This window comes from Microcaecilia unicolor, chromosome 4, assembly GCF_901765095.1.
Source record: "Microcaecilia unicolor chromosome 4, aMicUni1.1, whole genome shotgun sequence".
NCBI lineage: Eukaryota > Metazoa > Chordata > Amphibia > Gymnophiona > Siphonopidae > Microcaecilia > Microcaecilia unicolor.
The window spans coordinates 234,492,170-234,511,923 of record NC_044034.1 but is presented as its reverse complement, the minus strand read 5'-3'; the positions used below and the strand labels follow the sequence as shown (position 1 = coordinate 234,511,923).

At 40.7% G+C, this 19,754-nt stretch overlaps 1 protein-coding gene across 4 annotated transcripts in view; it reads right to left on the bottom strand.

Moving 5' to 3' along the window:
• Nucleotides 1-19,754, bottom strand: part of FGF14 (fibroblast growth factor 14) — a 786,891-nt gene that overhangs the window by 372,131 nt on the left and 395,006 nt on the right. Inside the window, exon 2 of one of the 4 annotated variants that reach the window (XM_030201339.1) lies at nucleotides 13,772-13,780. The exons of the other annotated variants lie outside the window; for them this stretch is intronic. Coding sequence (XP_030057199.1) covers nucleotides 13,772-13,780 — 9 coding nt within the window. The remainder of the gene's footprint in view (nucleotides 1-13,771; nucleotides 13,781-19,754) is intronic. 4 annotated transcript variants of the gene reach the window in all.

The following is a 19,754-nucleotide window of genomic DNA, read 5'->3' as shown; positions in this document are numbered from 1 at the left end:
TCTCTTCTTAAATCTTGGTCTCCCATCCACCTCTCTTGGTGGAGTCTCTTAGACACCATCAAAATGATGGTTGCTCCAAAAATTAATTGTATTCTAAGCATGATCCCTATTTTATTTGCCAAAACTGTTTATAAGCAGTTAGACACACTTATCAGTCAATTCCTATGGGCAGTTAGGATGCCAAAAATAACACTCACCACACTCAAAAATCCAAAAGGTAAAGCAGGAGTTTCTCTTCCTGACTTTTTCCACATATAAATCCTTTATTTTGCAACAAGCGTCCTGATGGCTGCTAACTGATTCTGAATATATTCCAAAATGGCTACAAATTGAAAGGGAACTTTGAAAACAGTTCTGTCTCAATTCCCATATGTCTCTTGGCTTATTGGACATCTTAAAGGGTAATGTCGTAATCTCTTCCTCTTTTACTTGTCTTCTACTGTTAGATAAACTTATAGACATTCCTTATGATTCCAATATTCATTCAATAATTTGGAATAATCCAAAAATGTTAATGGTAAACCAATATTCGAAAAAGAATGATTTAACAAAGGAATCTGGTCTATTGATCAAATCTTGATAGATAACAAAGTGAAACCTTTTCCAGTATTACAAGCACAATTTGGATTACATCCAAATCAGCAATTTTGTTGGATACAGTTAAAACATTGTGTGACATCCAGTCAAATTCCAAGCTCACAATCCAGCTTATAATCGAAAGAGAAAAACGCCTATATTTCGACCCAAATCGGGAGATGGGCGTTTTTCTCGCAAAGGCGCCCAAATCGGTATAAACGAAAGCCGATTTTGGGCGTTTCCAACTGCACTCCGTCGCGGAAATGAATAAAGTTGACGGGGGCGTGTCGGAGGCATGTCGGAGGCGGGACTGGGGCGTGGTTATCAGCCGAGGAGAGATGGACGTCTGTAGCTGATAATCGGAAAAAAAGGCGTTTTTACCACGATTTTGGGTCACTTTTTTTGGACCCTTTTTTTTCACGAACAATTCCCAAAAAAGTGCCCCAACTGCCCAGATGACCACTGGAGGGAATCGGGGATGACCTCCCCGGACTCCCCCAGTGGTCACTAACCCCCTCCCACCAAAAAAAACCCACTTTAAAAACTTTTTTCCCAGCCTGTATGGCAGCCTCAAATGCCGTACCCACCTCCATGACAGCAGAATGTGTTCGATCCTCTCACAGCCTTTCCCTGGGTCAGATGTGGCTCTCGGGTGCACTACAGGGTCACATCAGCATTGCATTGTGGTGGGTGTAGGGTATTGGGCTCCGTGATTTCATTAGCTTGTGTTACAGTCTCACGATGTTGGTAGTTGGTAGGCTCTTCTCCCATGGTGCTTTTCCCCCTGCGTACTGGGTCAGAGTGTGCCCTGTTGTGTTTCCTGTTGTAGTCCATGCGGTAGTGGCCATTTTTGTAAGCCAGTTTTAGTTCCCTTTCCTGTGTTAGCCACGTTAGACAACTTAGTTCTCACCTTGAATGTGGCTGAAAGAGGGCATTGTACAGCATTCTGCCAGCTCTGACCTACTGCTCATCTCAGCACCAGGGAGACTCGTTGCCAGTGGGGCACAACCTCTGCAGTTAACTGTGAGTAAACGTGCTTATTCCAATAAAGGACGTTTTCGGAGAGATTAGTCTTCAGGTGTCAACTGGTGTGCCAATGTTATACAGCAGCAACAAGTCCTAGAGGCCTGCGTGTATGCAGGTCCCTGGAGCACTTTTAGTGGGTATCGCAGTGCACTTCAGGCAGGTGGACCCAGGCCCATCCCCCCCCCCCCACCTGCAACACTTGTGCTGGTAAATGGGAGGCCTCCAAAACCCACTGTACCCACATGTAGGTGCTCCCTTCACCCCTAAGAGCTATGGTAGTGTTGTACATTTGTGGGTAGTGGGTTTTGAGGAAGGGGGGTTGGGAGCTCAGCACCCGTGGTAAGGGAGCTATGCATGTGGGAGCTTTTGCTGAAGTCCACCGCACTGACCTAGGGTACCCAGTTGGTGTCCTGGCATATCAGGGGGGGCAGTGTACTACCAATCTTGGCCCCTCCCACGACCAAATGGCTCGGATTAGGACGTTTTTGAGCTGGGCGTTTTTAGTTTCCATTATCGCTAAATAAAAAACAAACGCCCAGCTCAAAAATGTCCATTTTTTCGAAAATACGGTTCGGCCTGCCCCTTCATGGACCCGTTCTCGGAGATAAACGCCCATGGAGATAGGCGTTCGCGTTCAATTATGCCCCTCCACGTACATCTCAACCTACTCTACCTCAATTTACCTCCTCAATTCACAAGAAAGGACATGTGGAGGGTCATAATCGAAAGGGACGTCCAGGTTTTGTTGAGGACATCCTAGCAAAACATCCCGATGGAGGGGTGGGAAAACCCGTATTATCGAAACAAGATGGACGTCCACTACCCACAACTGTACACCACTACCATAGCCCTTACGGGTGAAGGGGAGCACCTAGATGTGGGTACAGTGGGTTTGTGGTGGGTTTTGGAGGGCTCACTGTTTCCTCCACAAACGTAACAGGTGGGGGGGGGGGGATGGGCCTGGGTCTGCCTGTCTGAAGTGCACTGCACCCACTAAAACTGCTCCAGGGACCTGCATACTGCTGTCACGGACCTGAGTATGACATCTGAGGCTGGCAAAAGATATTTTGAAAGATATTTTTGAGGGTGGGAGGGGGTTAGTGACCACTGGGTGAGTAAGGGGAGGTCATCCCCGATTCTCTCCGGTGCTCATCTGGTCATTTCGGGCACCTTTTTTTGCCTTGCTCATAAGAAAAACACAACCAGGTAAAGTCGTCCAAGTGCTTGTCTGGGACGCCCTTTTTTTCCATTATGGGTCAAGGACGTCCATTTGTTAGGCAAGCCCAAGGCCTGCCTTCGCTAGGCCTCCAATACGCCCCCTTGAACTTTGGCCATCCCTGCGATGGAAAGCAGTTGGGGACGTCCAGAATCGGCTTTCGATTATACCAATTTGGACGACCCTGTGAGAAGGACTTCCATCTTCCGATTTGTGTCAAAAGATGGGCATCCTTCACTTTCAAAAATGAGCCCGATAGTATCTCAGCTTTTATTAATTTAGATCATCAGTTTTGTAACCTTTATGAACATTTCACAATTAAGCACTATTTATTTTAAAATCTGGCTCTCCAATGTAAAATAGCTATCTGGCCCTTTAAGATACTTGCAATGTGCTTAGAGATGACCTTTAACCTTATGATGCTATATGAGTCATGGGTCTCAGAAGCTAGTAATGCTAATGCATATCAGTTTAGTTGGAAGTAGCAGATAAGTGGGTAAGTGTTTGCTTTATTTCTGTTCATCTTGCACATCTTTGGAATATGTAGGGAGTCTAGCTGTGATCTGATGGAGATGTACTAGATGTTGTTTTTAAGATTGAGTGCTTGCAGTGCTTCCTCTGTTGTTATATTTTTGTGAGAAGTCTTTTATTCAGTGAACTGTTTCCTGCCTCTAGCAGTAATGTGGACTGGTTATTTCTAAGGAGTTTTTTTGGTTTTGTGTTAAGAATACCAGTGGAGAAACTAGAATGTCTAGAGTCTTTTAAAAGTTTTGTGCACATTTAGATATGCTTCTTGTCTGATGATATTTTTATTTTTTGTTTTTATATCTGTGTAGAACTAGATTTTTGGAACTACTAGTGTGTATGATATATTTACATACACTTTTGATAGGTATGTATAAAGAAATTTCTTCCCCTCTTCATTGAAATGTTTTGATTCTAATTGTATGATCTTAACATTTTTTATTGAGAGTTATAAATGTGATATGAGTAATTGTAGATGTTCTGATAAAAATTTTATGTGATGTATGATTTTAATGATAATTATAAATATTTTGTTTTATAGATGATATCATGTATAAACATGTTTTTTTAGAACTCTTAAAGGATTGTTTTATATATGTTGAATCTCTTTTTTATATAATTGCCTTTTATTAGTTGAATCATGCTTATGACATTGTTAATATGTATGGTTATACATGTTTTTATACTTGTGTTTTGTTTTTATAGTTTATACCCCTGACGCAGCCTGAGGGCGAAACGTGGCCACGTCGGGTATTGTTCCAATAAATGCAAATTTCTAATTGAACATACTTTTAAAGAAACAAATGTACATAAGTACATAAGTATTGCCATACTGGGACAGACCAAAGGTCCATCAAGCCCAGTATCCTGTTTCCAACAGTGGCCAATCCAGGTCACAAATATCTGGCAAGATCCCAAAAAAGTAGAAAACATTTTATGCTGCTTATCCCAGAAATATGCTGTGGATTTTCTCCAAGAACATTTTAATAATGGTCTATGGACTTTTCCTTTAGGAAGCCGTCCAAACCTTTTTTAAACCCCGCTAATCTAACTGCCTTTACTACATTCTCTGGCAACGAATTCCAGAGTTTAATTACACGTTGAGTGAAGAAACATTTTCTCTAATTTGTTTTAAATTTACCACTTTATAGCTTCATTGCATGCCCTCTAGTCATAGTACTTTTGGAAAGAGCAAACAGACGCTTCACGTCTACCTATTCCACTCCACTCATAATTTTATAGACCTCTAGTATATCTCCCCTCAGCCGTATTTTCTCCAAGCTGAAGAGCCCTGGTCGCTTTAGCCTTTCCTCATAGGGAAGTCGTCCCATCCCCTTTATCATTTCCGTCGCCCTTCTCTGCACCTTTTCTAATTCCACTATATCTTTTTTGAGATGCAGTGAGCAGAATTGAACACAATATTCGAGTTGCAGTCGCACCATGCAGCGACACAAAGGCATTATTAACGTCCTCATTTTTGTTCTCCATTCCTTTTCTAATAATACCTAACATTCTATTTGCTTTCTTAGCCAGCACACTGAGCAGAAGGTTTCAATGTATCATCAACGAAGACACCTATTTCCCTTTCTTGTTTGCTGACTCCTAACATGGAACCTTGCATTACGTAGCTATTGACTACTGAGTTTATTATTATTCCTAATATTAATAAAAAGTTTTTCTTAAGAGCACTACAGATTGTAACTCAATGCAAGTGATATATTGTGTGACCTGTCCTTGCCAGAAGATGTATATTGGTCACACTAGGCGTACTATTAAGAGTTGTGTTGCTGAATATTTGAGTTGCATTTGTACTGGCAAGGTAGAAGCCCCACTGGTAGAGCATTGGCATTCAGCCCAACATGTGCTGGCTGACTTTAAATTTGCTGTTTTTATGCAGATTCACATGCCAAGGGGAGGTGATGTTTCACAAAGACTAATATATCAGGAGCAGAAATTATTTTTTTTATGGAATATGGTTAACCCTGTTGGGCGAAACAGAGAAGTTAAATGGCCATTGGGTAGTTAATTATGCTTAATCCAATCCGAATTATTTTCGTCATTTGCTGATGATATCATGACGTATTTAAATCAAACTGCCAGTTTCATTTGAATGGTTTTGCTCTCGAGGTCTGGTGACCTTGGTCTGTGAATAGTCATGAACTGGGTTTTCTTTTAATTATATTGTGTAAGTATTTCTGTATTTTTTTTAATGATTTTGTGAGGAGTCTCTGAGGTTTATTTTTTCTTTTAGGAAGACTTTATTATTGATCCTTCCTCCTGAAGAAGCCTATGGTGAAACATTGGAATATTAACTTTTATGGACTTTTGAAGTACTTTTTGGAATAAGAAGATTGTGCATTTTGAATATTATGAACTATTCTGGCATGCTAAGCACCTCCCTGCCTGAGATATGTTTGAGTGGTGAAAAAACTGATTCATTGCAGATCATCTGTTTCAGACAAGTCTCCCTCTTTTTCAGTAACTTGAAGACTGAATACGTTTGCTTTGTGGGGATTAATGGTGCAATGATCGGATCTAGTGATTGCCAGCTGATTGTATATCACAAGTAATCACAAACACTATATTCTGAGCACCATTCTCACTTTATATATTTTAAGCATTAAGGAGATTCTATATACAGCAGCTAAAAAATTGGTGCGTAAATCATTGCCAAGTAAGCATATTCTATGTATCTCCTAGATTTAGGTGCGGTATATAGAATATGCTTAGTTGATATCTCAGTGCCTAAAGTTATGCACCTCTATTTACACCAACAAAAACATGGCATAAATCCCGGCACATAGATTTAGATGCAGTGGGTCATATTCTATAACTACACTTGGAAATTTCAGAACGCCCACAAAACACCCATTTCTCTGCCTATAAGCATGCCCCTTTTTGCCTGCGCTTTAACAGTTAGGTGCACTGCGTTACAGAATACGCTTAACAAGTGCACGTAAATTCTAATTATTGCCAATTAGTGCTCATTATTGATTGTTAAGTGTTGTTATCAGTGCTACTACTACTACTACTACTACTAATAGTAGCATTTATATAGCGCTACCAGATGCACGCAGCGCTGAACACCTGACATAGAGAGACAGTCCCTGCTCAAAGAGCTTACAATCTAGATAAAACAGACAGACAAGACATTACAGGCAAGGGAAATACAGGGTAAAGAGGAACAGGGGAGGAGGAGGACAAATGAGTAGTGGTTAGGAGCGTTAAGTTGCGTGTGTTGTTATAGAATCTGCTTGGATTTCAGCACAGATCTCTAGCCGCGATATATAAAATATGGTGGTAAGTGTTTGTTTTTTAATGTGTATGGCTTGATGTCATTTTTTTGTTTGGGAAGTCTATCCATACCAATGAATGATCTGATATCCACTTATGGTCAATTCCTACACCTCTCAATCTACCAATCAATCAATCACCTACACTCTTTAACTTGTTCATTAGTCCTCTTATAACCCTTGAACTGGTAAAAAGTATTAGTGATTTTTTTTTTTTTGCCATTTTGTGTCCTATATTGATCCTGCTTCACTGGACCTGGCCCTATGGAATGCCCAACTTACTATTAAAAAATCAGGAGTAGCACAAAATAATATATTTCAAACCCTAACCTTAAGGGATTACGACAAAAAAATCAAACACACACAAAATCTTATTTTAAAAACTTTAAACTGTGAATATCTAGCATATCAAATTATACATTTTAAATATGAAAGTACTCAGAATAAATGAATAGGCAACTCTGAATGCCATCACTGCACTTATAAAGTCCAGACAAATCTTAAATCAAATAATCACAAACTGAAATGATATGTGGAACACAGTACTAATCTGTTCCAATGATAGAATCAAATCTGTGACTCTTCCATGCATAGTTGGGTTGTCTGTTCAAATAACTCCTTCAGTGAAATTGTGAAATTAAAATGACTCAAATCTCCAAAACATTTGTCAAATGGTTCTCTCCATTACATGAACCTGCACACTTGTTTTGTTGTTAACCTTTATTTATTCTGTGAATAAACAATTTATTTATGATGTAGGGGCCTTTTACTAAGTTATCTTAAGCAGACTCACTCTGACATCTAATATAAATTACAGCATTGAATATGGTACAAAATCTGTGCCAGCTGATTAACATAAGTTGCATGTGGGTGTATTAGATGTGATGCATAGGTGTGGCCTGCAATGATAGCTACCATGCAGAGCAGTACTGTACACTAGCTGTCATGACTAGAGCAGCTACACATAATGCCACCTGAAGTGGTTCTTTCTATTCTACCCACTGCCACTCAGAGTTGCAGTCATTTACCGCCCCCTGATAAGTCCCTCTCTTCCTTCCTTACCGATTTTGATGCCTGGCTTTCCGTTTTTCTTGAGCCCTCATCCCCATCCCTTATTCTCGGAGACTTTAACATACACACTGATAACCCATCCGACTCATACACTTCTCAGTTCCTCACTCTAACCTCCTCCTTCAACCTCCAACTGAGCTCCACTACCCCTACTCACCAATCTGGCCACTGTCTTGTCCTCGTCCTCTCCTCTACCTGCTCACCCTCCAATTTCTGCGCCTCAGCTCTTCCTCTCTCTGACCATTACCTGATCACCTTCACACTTCATCACCCTCCCCCTCAGTCCCGCCCAACACTAACCACTACTTCTAGGAATCTCCAGGCTGTCGACCCTCCCACCTTATCCTCTAGTATCTCTAATCTCCTCCCTTCCATCATGTCCTCCGAGTCTGTCGACAAGGCTGTCTCCACTTACAATGCCACTCTCCTGCTCTGGACTCCCTTGCACAATCCATCTCCCATCCCACAAGGCGTACTAATCCCCAGCCCTGGCTGACCCCTTGCACCCGATACCTTCGCTCCTGCGCCCGATCAGCTGAACGCCTCTGGAGGAAATCTCGCACCCATACTGATTTCATTCATTACAAATTCATGCTGTCCTCCTTCCAGTCCTCCCTATTCCTTGCCAAACAGGACTATTACACCCAAATGACTAATTCCCTCAGCACTAACCCTCGTCATCTCTTCGCTACCCTTAACTCCCTCCTCAAAGTGCCCTCCGCTCCCCCCCCCCCCCCACTCTCTCCTCAATCACTGGCTGACTACTTCCGCGACAAGCTGCAGAAGATCAACCTCTAATTCACCACCAAACCATCTCCTCCTCTTCACCCTATAACCCACTCCCTCAACCAACCAACCCAGGCCTCCTTCTCCTCGTTTCCTGATATCACTGAAGAGGAAACCGCCCATCATCTTTCCTCCTCGAAATGCACCACCTGTTCCTCTGACCCCATCCCCACCGACTTACTTAACACCATCTCTCCTACTGTCACCCCCCCCCCCCCCATCTGTCATATCCTCAACCTCTCTCTCTCCACTGCAACTGTCCCGGACACCTTCAAGCATGCTGTAGTCACACCACTCCTCAAAAAACCATCACTTGGCCCTACCTGTCCCTCCAACTACCGCCCTATTTCCCTCCTACCCTTCCTCTCCAAGATACTTGAATGCGCCGCTCACAGCCATTGCCTTGATTTTCTCTCCTCTCATGCCATCCTCAATCCGCTTCAATCCAGCTTTCGCCCCTTACACTCGACAGAAACGGCACTTTTTAAAGTCTGCAATGACCTGTTCCTTGCCAAATCCAAATGTCACTACTCCATCCTCATCCTCCTCGACCTATCCGCCACTTTTGACACTGTCAATCACAATTTACTTCTTGCCACACTGTCCTCATTTGGGTTCCAGGACTCTGTCCTCTCCTGGTTCTCCTCTTATGTCTCCCACTGTACCTTCAGAGTACATTCTCATGGTTCTTCCTCCACCCCCATCCTGCTCTCTGTTGGAGTTCCTCATGGATCTGTCCTTGGACCCCTTCATTTTTCAATCTACACCTCTTCCCTGGGCTCCCTGATCTCATCTCATGGTTTCCAATATCATCTTTTTGCTGACGACACCCAGCTTTATCTCTCCACACCAGACATCACTGCGGAAACCCAGGCCAAAGTATCGGCCTGCTTATCCGACATTGCTGCCTGGATGTCCAACCGCCACCTGAAACGAAACATGGCCAAGACCGAGCTTATTATTTTCCCACCCAAACCCACTTCTCCTCTCCCTCCACTCTCTATCTCAGTTGATAACACCCTCATCGTCCCCGTCTCATCTGCCCACAACCTCAGAGTCATCTTCGACTCCTCCCTCTCCTTCTCTGTGCATATCCAGCAGATAACCAAGACCTGTCGCTTCTTCCTCTATAACATTAGCAAAATTTGCCCTTTCCTCTTTGAGCACACCACCCAAACTCTCATCCACTCTCTCATTACCTCTTGCCTTGACTACTGCAACCTACTCCTCACTGGCCTCCCACTTAGCCATCTATCACCCCTTCAGTCCGTTCAGAACTCTGCTGCACGTCTTATCTTCCGCCTGGACCGATATACTCATATCACCCCTCTCCTCAACTCACTTCACTGGCTTCCGATCAGGTACCACATACAGTTCAAGCTTCTCCTACTAACCTACAAATGCACTCGATCTGCAGCCCCTCCTTACCTCTCTACCCTCATCTCCCCTTACGTTCCTATCCGCAACCTCTGCTCTCAAGACAAAACCCTCCTTTCAGTACCCTTCTCCACCACCGCCAACTCCAGGCTCCGCCCTTTCTGCCTCGCCTCACCCCACACCTGGAACAAACTCCCTGAGCCCATACGCCAGGCCCCCTCCCTGCCCATCTTCAAATCCTTGCTCAAAGCCCACCTCTTCAATGTCGCCTTCGGCACTTAACCCCTATACCTCTATTCAGGAAATCTAGACTGCCCCAACTTGACATTTCGTCCTTTAGATTGTAAGCTCCTTTGAGCAGGGACTGTCCTTCTTTGTTAAACTGTACAGCACTGCGTAACCCTAGTAGCGCTCTAGAAATGTTAAGTAGTAGTAGTAGTAAGTGCAGCTGTGTTATTGGCAGTCTAGCAGTATACCCGTTCTGTAGGAACTACTGTGGCAGTGCCCACCTCCTTGACATCTCATACCCCTTCCTATCCTCCCCTGACATCTCATATGCCTTCTAACCCGTCTTCTGATTCCCCAACATCACAGACCCTGTTCACCATCAGATTCCCCTCCCCTTCCACAAACATTGTCCCCCTGAGAACAAGCACCATCTCCTGAGAGCCCTACCTGTGGTTGCTATTGGTGGTGTAGTGGGCCTGGGCAGGAGCAATTCTCCTCCACTTTTATCCAGGTCTGTACTAGGATCCAAAATGGTGCCGATGCCCCTAGCATTTGTCTCATGGTATTACTGCTATGGGGCATAATTATATATAAGGATGCCCCTTAGCAGTAGTAGGGATCATTCTTATATAGAATGATGCCCCATAGCAGTAATACCATGAGACTGCCACTAGGATACATCTTGTCATTTTGGATCCTAGTGCAGACTTAGATGGGTGTGGAGCGTGATGACTCCCACCTAGGCCAACTGGACCACCAGTGGCAACCCCCCCCCCCCCCCCAGGGGTAAGTTCTATTTGGGTGTGGGTGCGATAGGGTAAGGTAGGGTAGAGCTTTGGGGTGGTGGGGCTTTTTCTTGGGGGGACAGAGACTACAGATAGAGAGGGGATTGGAGGGGTCTGTAATCATGAGGGTTGAAAGGGGTATGTGATGTTGGAAGGAGATCAGAAGGAGAATGTGATGTGAGGGGGATCAGAAGGCAAGGGGGTGTGGGGAGGAGAGTGCTGCCACAGCAATAATTTAATCGGTAGTGCCGCTTCGTAAAAGGAGCCCATAGAGAATCTAAACTTGTTTTAAATTAAAAGATGAGGGTAATTTTATAAAGCATCTTTGTAGATGAGACAGCATGTTTATGCACAGAAATAGGCTTTTATTTATTGGATTTTGCTCACACCTTTTTCAGTAGTAGCCATAGGCGCCCGGTATAAGAGCCTTGGAAAGGCTAAGCCTCCCCTGTTGTGCTCTGAGGGGTTTAAATTGTTGATTTACCTCCATCCTCACAGCAGGAGCTGCAGTGAAAGCCCTCTAGCCTTGTGTAACCAGTTGAAGAAATTGGTTTATGGTTTGTTTACCTTACTGCTGGGAGAGCAAGGGGGGTTGGCTGGAGGTGTCTTGGGTTGCCAGGGAGATATTTAACGAGGATGACTTCCTGACCTGCACTGAGGACAGATAGCAGCAGAATCAGATACTGGGCCAGCATGATCAGAAAAAGAAAGTCACCAGACAACAAAGGTAGAAAAGATCATTTTATTTTCATTATAGTGTTTGGAATATGTCCACTTTGAGAATCAGGTGCTCAACATTAAAAGTTTATATTTATTTACTTATTTATGGCATTTTATCCCACATTAAACATGAATTAGGGTGTTTTGTGGCTCTACATGAGAATTGTGATGATATGATCCCTTGTTTCATATTGTTGACGGTCTGCATTTTCCGTATGGGTGGTATATTGGTGTATTAGGTTCTGCCCAGTGTAATATTTATGGTACAGTAAGGTTCTGAGTGTGTTTTTGCACAAAGTTGTGCATAGTGTTTTGCAATTGAGCGATTGTGCTTAGAACCACTTTATTCTTTGTCATATGATACATATCTAATTTTAATAAAAGGTATTAATTGTGACTTTTATTTATTTTTTTTCTGTGTGTTATCAGACCATTATGGATTTAAGCTCCACCCCCTTTAGCTTCCTCAAACAGTTGGGCCACCGACCACCTATGGTAGTAGCTCAAAGTGAGTTATATTCAGGTACACTGGATATATCTCTGTCCCAGGAGGGCTCACAATCTAAGTTTGCACCTGAGGCAATGGAGGTTTAAGTGACTTGCCCAAGATCACAAGGAGCAGCAGTGGGGTTTGAACCGGCCACCTCTGGATTGCAAAACCAGTGTGCTAACCACTACACCACTCTGCTAGTTTTATAAAACTATTGAAGGTATACTTGCATAAACATATGTGCTTACTACTTCTAGGTGCTTACTCAAAGCGGTGCACATAGAAATAGCCAGAACATCTGTGTATGCTTCAGAGCAAGTGAAAATATGTGTGCCTGCTTCCTGGAGGAGGTGGGGCATTAATATTCTAAAGCAGTGATTCCCAAGTCCAGTCCTGGAGTACCCCTTGCCAGTCAGGTTTTCAGGATATACACAATGCATATGCATGGCCTTGATTTGCATACACTGCCTCCATTACATGCAAATCTCTTTCATGCATATTCATTGTGGATATCCTGAAAACCTGACTGACAAGGGTTACTCCAGGACCGGACTTGGGAAACACTGTTCTAAATGTACTTTTCTATTGAGAGGATTTTAAACTTTAAAGAGTAGCAATGGATTTTTAAATTGCAGTCAGTAGTGCCTCGTGAGTTAAACCAGGGAGTGGATGACTTTAGTTTAGTCGGGAGAGTTTGGAGGAGGGCTTTAGATAGGTGATGTCATCATGAGGGTGGACTTATAAATAATATCAAAAAATGCCATCACCATTTTGACTGGGTTGAAAGGCACTTCTCCAGACAGCTGGTGCTTAAACTGATGGTAGAATTTCATTTTTAAGGGGAAGATATAGGTCTTATAGTATATAGGGTTGTATTTATTAATCTATTTTCTCCCTGATTTTAGGGGATGCATCCTTGAGACAGCATTAGTGAAACATGAATCATGTCGGATTAATGGTCCCTGAACCAATATTGAGCTGCACGCTCACTTAAGATGAGTATTATAATAGCATCATATCTATAATATTAATAATAATCTCAATGAGGATTTTGGTATGTGTTTATTCTAAAATAAAATTTAAAGTAGCAGAAAAAAACTTTTTCATTCACTGGTCAATGAGAAGGTGAGTGTTGTAAATCTTGCAGTGTAAAGTTCTCACACCAATAAGTTACACCGTTGAGACTTGTAGATTTATTACTTAGGACTGTGAAAGAAGAGAGTACAGCTGTCAATACGTTTCTACAGTAAAGACTGGCCAATAGAAACATGACGGCAGATAAGGGCCAAATGGCCCATTCAGTCTACCCATCCTCAGTAACCACTAACTCCTCCTTTCCTAACGGATCCCACATGCCTGTCCCACGCGTTCTTAAATTCTGACACAGTCCTCTTCTCCACAGCCTCCATCGGAAGGCCATTCCACGCATCCACCATGCGGTGACCAGAGGAGTTTTGTCGTTTGGACTGTTTTTCTGTTTTGCTAGGTGGTAGTTGTAAGGGTTTGGCAGCTTCTAAAGCAACTCTTGCCTGTTGGTTTAAGGAGGCGATTGGTTCTGCCTATATTCTGTAAAGTAAGCCAGAGCTGGATGAAATAAAGGCTTAAACTACCAGAGGTCAGGCAACGTCCTGGGCAGATCATTCTTGGATTTCTCTGGTGGATATTGGTAAGTGGCCACTTGGTCTTCCTTACATTCATTTGTCTGGCATTACAGAGTAGATGTCCAGACGTGTTGAGACACGATTTTTAGTCAGCGTGTTCTTTCGGCAGGGCTTGTGGTTCCCTCCCTTGTTTGACTGCTTTGGTACTTCCCACCAGTCATTCTGGGCCAGTCAAGGGATGTTGAGGAAGGAGAAATTAGGTCCTACCTGCTAATTTGCTTTCTTTAGTTCCTCTGGACCAGCCCAGATCCCTCCTTTTCCAGAAGATAATTCGTTTGGCAAGTTGAATACCAGTTTTTCTTTAGTGTGTACTTTTCCTCTTGTCTCATATCCACAATATAATTAGAGTTCATATTAGGATCTTTTGAAATAACCATAGATTTGTTTATATACACACTGAGCAATGTTTTATAGGTTCATCGGCAGCCTCTTTCCATCCAAGAGAGCCTCTAGACTCAAAGCATTATTACAGTGAAGAAGGGTTTTGACAATCCATCCGAACATACGTTTGTCATTTCCTCTTGTTTTCTTTAATGTTTCCATTGTCTTTTTTTGTTACATTAGGTAATTTGTGCATTTTCTTTCTTCTTTTTTCTCCTTGGAGGTTCCGAGATAGCTCATTTAAAGTTTTGACATACACATTTTATTTCATATCGGCACTATAATCAGGGTTTTATATCTTTAAAATAAACAGAGATTTGTTTAAATACACACAGTTTATATGCTAATCGGCAGCCTATTTCCACCCAAGACAGCCTCTAGACCCAGGGTATCATTACAGTGGAGGTGGGCTTGACAATACGTCTGAACATATGTTTGCCATTTCCTCTTATTTTCTTTAATGTTATTCCCCTGTATATTAGCGATGGGTGAGTTTCACTTTTCTTTCCCTTCACAGGGTTATATTGATACCCAATTTATGTCCAAAATTTGATAAGAATATCTCTTTTTAATATTGACATTCATTACATCATAAGGCCAGTAGATTCTAATGTTTACTAACACCTATCAAATGTTGGTTTTATAGATGTTATCTTAAATATATACTTTTTAAAGGTGAAACTATTTTATATATATTTTTTATATAATAGGTTTCATGTTGGTTTACATGATCTCACTACTGTTCTCATGTTTATGTTATTTGCATGATTTATTCATAAGATATATTTATATTTTGTATGATACGTTGTTTACATTTTTTATATATAACTCATATGTATTATTTTGGAATATAGTTTCCCATTGTGTAATTTTGGTTTTCACTGGACAATGTTTTACTGTTCTCATGTTTATGTTATTTGCCTGATTTATTCATAAGATATATTTATATTTTGTATGATTTTACATGTTTCTTTTATATATAACTCATTTATATGTATTATTTCGGAATATAGTTTCTCTTTGTGTTGTTTTGATTTTTTCTCTTCCATGTTTTACTGTATACTTTGTAGACTCCTGAGGCAGGTGCTTAGGCGCCGAAACACAGCAGCTGTGTTGAGTCGCTTTTGATGTTTTGTAATAAAGGCTCTTATCCATCTACACATCTCCTTCAGTGTTTGAGAAGAGCCAACTCTCCCTACTCCCCCTTTTGCTCAGATAAGCAAAGATGGAACATATAGATAGGTAAGAGGATGTAAGGTGACTAATTTAAAGAAAGTTGCACATGAGGTCAGAGAGATGGTTAAATGTTATCTCAGCTAGGGTGGGAGTGGATAAACATACCCTGCTGCAGTATGTGCAGCCCGTTTCACTCCTTATGTGTGTGAGTGAGACTAACAAGTTAGTTACTTCTTTCATTAAAGGCCTGGTTGAAAAGCCAAGCTTTCACCTGCTTCCTGAAGTAGAGATAGTCTTGTGTTAAGCGGAACCCACTGCCCCAAAAGGGCAATGTATGATTTGCGCTGTGCTCTTAGTATGGTGGCCACCTTTGGCAAGAATGATGGACATATTATGAAGACCTAGAGAAACACTTTGAACTGCAGCACAGTATTGCTAGTATATGGTTTACTAAAAATATGACTCAAAACTTAAGTGATATACAGATGGACAACTGCGACAGATATTTCAATGTTCAGCATTGTTGGATGAATCTAAAGATACTTCTCCTCAGACTTCTTGGCTAGAATTTCAGAATTTAAATAAAAGACTGATTAAGGCGGAGCTTCATGCTAGTATATTGGTACATTATTTGAAGAAGTCATTAATCCCAAGGGGGCTTACATTGGTACATTATCTGAAGAAGTCATTAATCCCAAGGGGGCTTCATATGTTGAAAGAATCAAACATTTTCTCTATGGATAAGGTGTTTGTCGATAAGTGGACAGCTATCTTAAATAGATGTAGTAGGGATTTGATGGTCCTTATTGTGGAAACCACAGCTGAGGTTCAGAAAGATCTTAAAGTTAAGATTGTGATAATGGAGATTGAGTTACGATAAAAGTTCTCTTTGGATGCGTATAATAAACAGACAGTAGAAATGAAACAAATGTTGGAGACACTTAAGAATTTGATCAAATGAAAATTAAGAAGTTGAAATGAGATTGGAGAGATTATCAGTCGGGACGAGTGTACACCTGGAATAAAAAGGATGGTGAATACGGAATTAAGACAAAAGTGGTCTTGGAGGGGTCTTCAGGTGAATCCAGTGAAGGTAGTGATGATAGTAATGATGTTAATGATAAACTGAATGAGGAAATACTCAATCCAGAGGTGGAGGAAAGAAAAATCGCTATAACAAAACGGGAGAGTGAGCAGGGAGGGAAATCCCTGGGTCCACGAACTTGACAAACTCGGAAACAATAATAAATTTGACTGATTTAAGTTTAAGAACAGTGAGTTGAAAGTGTTAGAATTGGGTTTGGGTTATGTGCCGACTGAACAGTATGATCCATTCAGCCTTAGGATAGCTTTTTAAAAAGCTTTTACAGAAGCTTCAATTGACAAACTACTTTTTGGATAATCCATCTGGCCCTGACATTTCTGTTTGTAAACCTGTTTCAAGGTGGCAACCTCCAGGAGCTATGAATCTTGTAGTAAATAGCATTACAGATTTGGTATTAAGAGATCTGGAATCTGTGGAGAAGAGGGCTATCGATTTACAGATAAGCATAATTTAACTCAGGATGAGCGGCAAGTATTGACTAAATGGAAAACTTTGGATTAATGGTCTCCGAAGTCACACTGAGCTGCACATTCACTTAAGATGAGTATTATAATAGTGCACCTAGAGATCTACACCGAAATTGACTTGGATTCTACAACAACATGCGTAACTTAATTCTCTTAACGAGTTAATCAACCTTGATAACAGCTCTTAACAAGCAATAATGAGCACTAATTGGCACTGATTAGAATTTATGTGCACAGCTCGCTAAGCATATTCTGTAACAAAGTGCACCGAACTTCTAACGTGCACAGATAAAAAGGGGCGTGGTCAGGGACCGTTTCATGGGCATTCCAAAATTTACGTATGTAGTTATAGAATATGGCCCAGTGTGCATAACTCTGTGTGCCGGGATTTAAAATATTTTTTTGTTGGTGTAAATGGATGCGCTTAGTTTTAGGCTCTGAGGTATCAACTAACCATATTCTATAATCAGCCCCTAAATCTAGGCACTGATTATAGAAAATGCTTAGTTGGCACTGATTTCAGTACTGATTTTTTAAGTGCCATATAAAGAATCTCCTCCCATATGTATAAATAATAACCTCACTGAGGATTTTGATATGTGTTTATTCTAAAGTAAAATTTAAAGTAGCAGAATAAAGCTTTTTCATCCACTGGTCAGCGAGGAAGTGGGTGTTGTAAATCTCGCTGTGTAAGTTCTCACACCAGCAAGTTACACTGCTGAAACCAGTAGAAGAAGAAGTGGAAGAAGAGAATTCAGCTATCAATACATTTCTACAGTAAAGATTGGCCAATAGTATATGGTTTAACTTTTTTTATAAAATAGGCATAACTTAGGTGCCACACTATAAAACTACCCGCACAACTAGTTTCTGGTGGCAGTAATTCATTCTGCCAGTAATTCATTCTCTGCAACTGGAGGAGTGGCCTAATGGTTACAGCACCAGTCTTGCAATCTAGAGGTGGCCAGTTTTAATCCAACTGCTGCTCCTTGTGATCTTGGGCAAGTCACTTAACCCTCCATTGCCTCAGGTATGTGAGCCCTCATGGGACAGAGAAATATCCAGAGTACCTAAATGTAACTCACCTTGAGCTACTACTGAAAAAGGTGTGAGCAAAATCTAAATAAGTAAACTAGCTCCCCCCCCCCCCCCCCCCCCCCATTTTTAAAAATATGCCAACATTTTAGAATACTATGAATCTGTATGTGAGAAAATCACCTTCAAGTTTTTCAATTAGATTTTGACATTGCATAAACTTCCATCCACATTTCAATATCCTTTTCAGCAAAAAAAAAAAAAAAAAAGCCCAGATTGGTAGCTAAACTCCACAGGAATCTAATTGAAGAACATACAGCTGCACACTTTGATATTGGCAACAAAATTATGTCAAAGGAACTTTTTTCTTCAACAAGTGAGAAAGGTACATTAGTATTTCTGTTGCCATTACTAGTATCAATATAAATTATTCTGGCAATGGCAAATAGATATTTTTCTATTAATATAACTATCAAAGTAGAAGGACATGCCTGAGTAAATTCTTAGCAAAACCTGCATGACAGTTCTACTTGTATATTGACATGAGACATGAAAATGCAAAGCAAGTAAAATGTCAACCATTTTCTATTCCTCAGTGACAAGATAGTCTATTAAATATAATCTGATCAGGAAGAAATGTATAAATATAAGTTTACACAGATATCAGTTTTTTCTTTGTGTTATTGTTTAAAAATTGTAGGAAGGGAGAGATTTATGTTTATTGATAAAATACTTCAAAAATGTAGGGCTTCTTTTACAAAGCTGCGCTACTGATTAGCGGTGTGGTGTATGCGAAGAAGCCCATGGGAACAGAAAGGGCTTCTTTGCATTCAGTGCTCTGCTAATCGGTAGCAGAGCTTTGTAAAAGGAGTCTATAGTAATTACCACTACTGTTTATTACACCTTTCAAGAAGTGCAAGACAAGGGAACAAGGAAACATGTACAGCATAAACAAACTTATTACTGGATTATCAGCAAAGTTTCACTAATGGTTAAAATAAGGTATGAAAAAAACATTATTCATTTATCACGGGGCTGTATATAAGATCACTTATGTATGAATAATAGTCAAGAAATTAAATATAGTACTGAAATAAACAGTGCCAATATCAAAAATGAAATTCGTCATAGGAGAGATCTAAATTCCATCCAATTAATTTAAAATGCATGCTAGACTAAGCTTTGTGTGAATAGCTGTCATTTTCTGATGTTTAACAAATATGGTATCCTTTGATGTCTCCCGTCTTAAGCCTGAAGTACAAAATATTCATGAACACTGACATGAAAACTGAATTTTGGTAGGTTTTCTCATTCCATTGTATAGTGACAGCTATTTTTCAGCAGATCTACTGAAGAAGCAGTTAAAATATATTTTAACTTTTTACAGCTCAATTCGACAACATTCAAAGTTAATATTAAGCAATAAAGAAAGCAATAAAGGCAGCTCTTTTGTGCTCACTGAAGCCATGTCAAGAAGCAATTAATATTCTGTATTATCCCTGCAGATTATGAGTAGGAAGAATATATCTACATTCATGTCAAATGAGTTATAGCTCACTATAAGTGCCAGGTGTACTTGAAGGTTTTTTCCCAATCTGTGCCTATGCTAACATGCTTATATATTTATATATAGCTTTGAGAAAATATACTGACAGAACGATCAGACTTTGAATCCTAAAATCAATCAATTCACCTATTTTTTTTAAATATAAAAGAGAAGTACAGTAATATTACAGTTCCTGACAATAGATTCTTACTGTTCAGATATTGTACTACTTTTTGCAGCATATAATTCAGTATCATTACAGCTTCATCAGCTCGCACTTTTTGAGAAAT